This window comes from Camellia sinensis, chromosome 5 (assembly GCF_055761805.1).
Source record: "Camellia sinensis isolate YWXY chromosome 5, ASM5576180v1, whole genome shotgun sequence".
NCBI classification, from domain to species: Eukaryota; Viridiplantae; Streptophyta; class Magnoliopsida; order Ericales; family Theaceae; genus Camellia; species Camellia sinensis.
Genome location: NC_138965.1, coordinates 121,753,097 through 121,757,636, shown reverse-complemented (window position 1 = coordinate 121,757,636; position 4,540 = coordinate 121,753,097). Strand labels below are relative to the sequence as shown.

Genomic DNA, 4,540 nt, shown 5'->3' with positions numbered 1-4,540 from the left:
TTGCATACAATTTCTTCTCTCGAAGTGTTTAAAGGATTATACGAAGATGATTCTCATGAGCCTCTGCACTTTTTGAGTATATAAGAATGTCATCAATAAATACTACTACAAACTCATCCAAATAGGGTTTGAAAACACGATTCATCAAATCCATAAACGCTGCTGGTGCATTAGTAACTCCAAAAGGCATAACCAGAAATTCGTAATGGCCATATCGGGTCCGAAAAGCTGTCTTCTCAACATCATCAGCTTTGACCTTCAATTGGTGGTATCCGGATCGTAAATCAATCTTCGAAAAGACTTGTGCCCCTTGTAGCTGGTCAAATAAATCGTTGATCCGTGGCAATGGGTACTTATTCTTGATTGTCACTTTATTAAGCTCTCTATAGTCTATAAATAATCGGAGTGTTCCGTCTTTCTTTTTCATAAACAGAACTGGTGCACCCCAAGGCGACACACTCGAGCGAATGAACCCCTTATCAAGTAAATCCTGCAACTGAGTCTTTAATTCCTTCATTTCAGCTGGTGACATTCTATATGGAGTCCTAGAAATAGGTTAGGTTCCCGGTATCACTTCAATGGTAAATTCAATTTCACGGTTCACTAACTCCCCTGGTAATTCTTCCGGAAAAACATCTGGAAATTCACAGACAACTGGAATCATGTCGGTACTTCCGCCCATCACCTGCCCTTCCAAAATACTACATAAATACCCTTGGCACCCTTTCCGAATGAGTTTACAAGCCTTTGCTGCAGAGATCAAATATGGTGGAGAGGTCACTCCCTATCCCTGAAAAGTAGACTCTGATTGCCCCGGAGGGTGGAAACTGATTTGTTTAGTCAAACAGTCTATAGTTGCACCATGTTCACTCAACCAATCCATTCCCAGCACAATATCGAAATAAGTCATGTTGAGGGGTAACAGATTGGCAAATACCCGGACGTCTCCCAGTAGGAGTTCACAAGCAAAGTATACAGAAGTACAGATCATAGGGTCTCCCAAAGGTGAAGACACACATAATATATAAGACAATTTTTTCTCAGATTTATCTAAATTTGGCGCAAATAATTTTGACACAAAGGAATGGGTAGAGCCAGAATCAAATAGCACATGAGCAGAATGACCATAAACAATAAATGTACCTGACACCACCGTTGCCGCATTTTGCACATCTCCCAGGACCAATGCAAACACCCTGCCTTGTCTTGCAGTGTCTTTGTTGTTAGTAGATTTGGCAGTTGGCTTAGTATTGGGAGCTGGTGTAGACCCCGCTGAACTGGTAGCAGCCCTATTGCCATTTTGTTGGTTCCTCTGAGGGCAATCCCTTATCAAATGACCCGTTTTGCCATACCTAAAACAAGCTCCAGACTTCCGATAGCACGTTCCACGATGCTTCTTTTCACATTCTGAACAAATAGGAATTGAATCCTGACTAGGGGTAGAAGTATTTGAAGTCCCTGAATTCTGTTTCTTGTTAGGTGGAGCAGATGACCCCCTTGATAATTGATTATTCTGCCTCTTTCCCTTCCATTCAGAAATCTGACTCTGAGCAGCAAGGTTTCCCTCTGCTATCACAGCCCTTTCTAACACATCGACATAGGTAGGTAACTTTAACATGTTGACTTTGTCCAGGATTGCACTCCGTAATCCCCCTTCAAATTTTCGTGCCTTTTTATAATCCGTATCCACCATATGAGGTGCAAACCGAGCCAATTCCGCAAATTGAGCTTCATACTCTGCTATAGTCTTGTTCCCTTGTCTGAGAGTTTCAAATTCTGTCACCTTCTTATCTCGTATACTTTGAGGAAAGTACTTATCATAAAACAGCTCCAAGAATCTGTCCCATGTTACTCCCGGGAGCATCCACCACCTCTGTGCCTCATCTTCGAGAGTGAAGGCAGCAAGTTGCACCTTTTGGGCTTCAGTACAAGGGAAAACTTCGAACAACTTTTCTATTCCCAACACCCATGCCTCAGCTTTCATTGGTTCTATTCCTCCATTAAACAATGGCGGTTTCATCTTTTTAAACTCCCTTGTGAGTGTAATGGCTCGGTCCTTAGCTTGAAAATCTTGTACAACAAGTGGAGGTACCGGTGGTGGTGGCGATTGTGGTGGTGGCTGTTGCTGCTGTTGTTGCCATAAAGTTTCTGCCATTTCCATAATCATTCTTTCCATTATGTCCAACCGTGCAGAAGTAGCATCCTTTGGGTCTTCTATCCTTGTTCTCACCATAGTCTACATAACAATCAATTATAACAAGCACCAGAGATATACAATAGACAAGATTCAAAATCGTTAGCGTTAGCGGAATACATTTAACGTTGCCATCGATCTTTTCGTATACTTTCACAATGTTATGCATGATGCCTAAGTCTTTTCTAGACATCCTAAGGCTCAATGGATCCGTGTGTGAGATAGCAACTTGTGCTTTGATACCACTTGTCATGCCCCAAACTCGCCCCTAAAAGTTTGGGCATGACCTATTCAGAAACGGACATTTAACCTAATATACATAACACACTGGGCCTGAACGGAAGCATTAAATACCATAAAATATTATAAACAATCTCTATTGAGCAATCACTATTATGCCAGGATCACAACATCATAACAAGTAAATAATATATAGAAACATGCACCTGAGCATTGGTGACATACATACACATATACAGACCCAGCCCTATGATTGGGCGTAACAAAAACGTTGGAGTTAAAGAAGTTATGTACATTCAACCTTAGACAAAAAAATTAAAGTACGAGCTAACATCTTAACAAAACTTCACAAAAGTGTAAGTGGCTTCATCTAGGGCCTGGGCACACAGAGGTTGACAAAAGAGGACGGGCGTCATGGGTTAGGACTGACCTCCCGGTCGGTTACCTACCGAAGCAGACATAACATAGAGTGAGCCAGGCTCAGTGAATAATAGTACCTAAACAATTCGATGCTCAACTTAAATTATAACACATATCAATGCGTATGCAAATGCAGAAATCATGTGGTTAATCTGATTCTGTACTAATTTCAGAACGGCCTTAGGCCCAGTCTTTAAACAGAATGGCTTTAAGCCCTTGAACAGAGTGGCATTGAGCCCTTAACCAAAGTGGCATTAAGCCCTTAAACAGAGTGGCATTAAGCCCTGTCTTCTATGTATGAACTCAAGAGGTGTCTCGCACGGATTCTAGAGGTGGCTCACATTGCAGCACTTAGTTCCGTACAGCACTTTGTTTCATTCCATAGCGGATTATACCGAATGGCCATAGGCCTAATAGAGTTTACAGATTGGCCATAGGCCCAGATATCATCAGAGCAGACTAATTTTGGAGTCTTACAGAATTCCAGAGTCATATGAAAGTATTTTCATCATTTCCATCATTCATTCAAATCCTTTCAATCATTCATATAAATCCTTTCAATCATTCATATAAATTACATAATTGACATGTGATAACCGAATGCTAATGGTAATCATTAGCTGTAAGTAAAGCGTACTATGACGGTACTACTACTCACAGTGTTGTGGCGGAGCGTTGGTTCCTCCCGGAGTGTGTCCTGCACACACACGTAACTCACAAATTAGTTCCTTTCTTTGTTGAATTAGTTTCGGACTTGCCTTGCTTCGAATGAATTTACAACCATAAAAAAATATCAAATACAGATTTCAACAATATTAGAGGGTCCAGCACGTAAAACAGAGCAATCCATCTATTTCAGCACGAGCTGCACGTGCGGCTGTGAGCCCCGCACGTGCGGCAAGGGTCCCCGCACGTGCGGCAGTGATGCCCGACACGTGCTTTTTAAGCAGTAGCCAAGCCCCATATTTTCACCATTCTTTGCACGTGCGGCCATGACCCCCGCACGTGCAGCAATGGTTCCCGCACGTGCGGCAATGACTCCCGCACGTGCGGCGATTTGCCTCATTTTCCAGTCCGAAATTCCCATAAAACCCATCTTATGGTAAGCTTTTCTAAGGCTTAAAATAGGCCTCTTAATTGATGTAACATGGTTCAAACTTTATGTACAAAGACATTTCAAGCATGTATCAATTTCAACATGAATTGATTCTTCAATTCCTCACAATTCATAAACACAAGTTGGACACTTTGAATCCCTTCTATATAATTACCAAATACATACACAATCCTTTAAAGCCATAAATGAGTTCAAATATGTGAAGGTAAGGAATAGAATGATAAGGAATACAATGATAAAAGATAGAATAAACTTCTACTCCCTATAACCTAACTTAACCCCAAATCAATTCCATGATAACACATCTTTTAATTTAACCAACACACACCCTAGGTTGCATGATTATCAATTGATTCAAATAAAAGTCACATACCTGGAGCTCTCAACCTTACAATCTTCTAGATTTCCCCAATTCCTAGCTTGAAGGACTCCTCCTCTCCAATTCTTCCCTTCCCTCTCTCTCAGGATATTTTATGAGATAAATTCCTAAGTCAATGGTTAAAGAGCATGGATATTTACATATATAAAGTGAATAAGACGAAAATCAAACAGTTTAATCATTCCTAATC

General features: G+C 41.0%; 1 protein-coding gene across 1 annotated transcript; it reads right to left on the bottom strand.

The window, feature by feature from the left end:
* Positions 1-556: 556 nt before the first annotated feature.
* Positions 557-2,233, bottom strand: LOC114320263 (uncharacterized). The gene is made up of 2 exons (XM_082872049.1): positions 847-2,233; positions 557-750 (listed from the first exon to the last, which is right to left on the bottom strand). Exons 1-2 carry the CDS (start codon positions 2,231-2,233, stop codon positions 557-559), a joined length of 1,581 nt encoding a protein of 526 aa, XP_082728175.1.
* Positions 2,234-4,540: the final 2,307 nt, after the last annotated feature.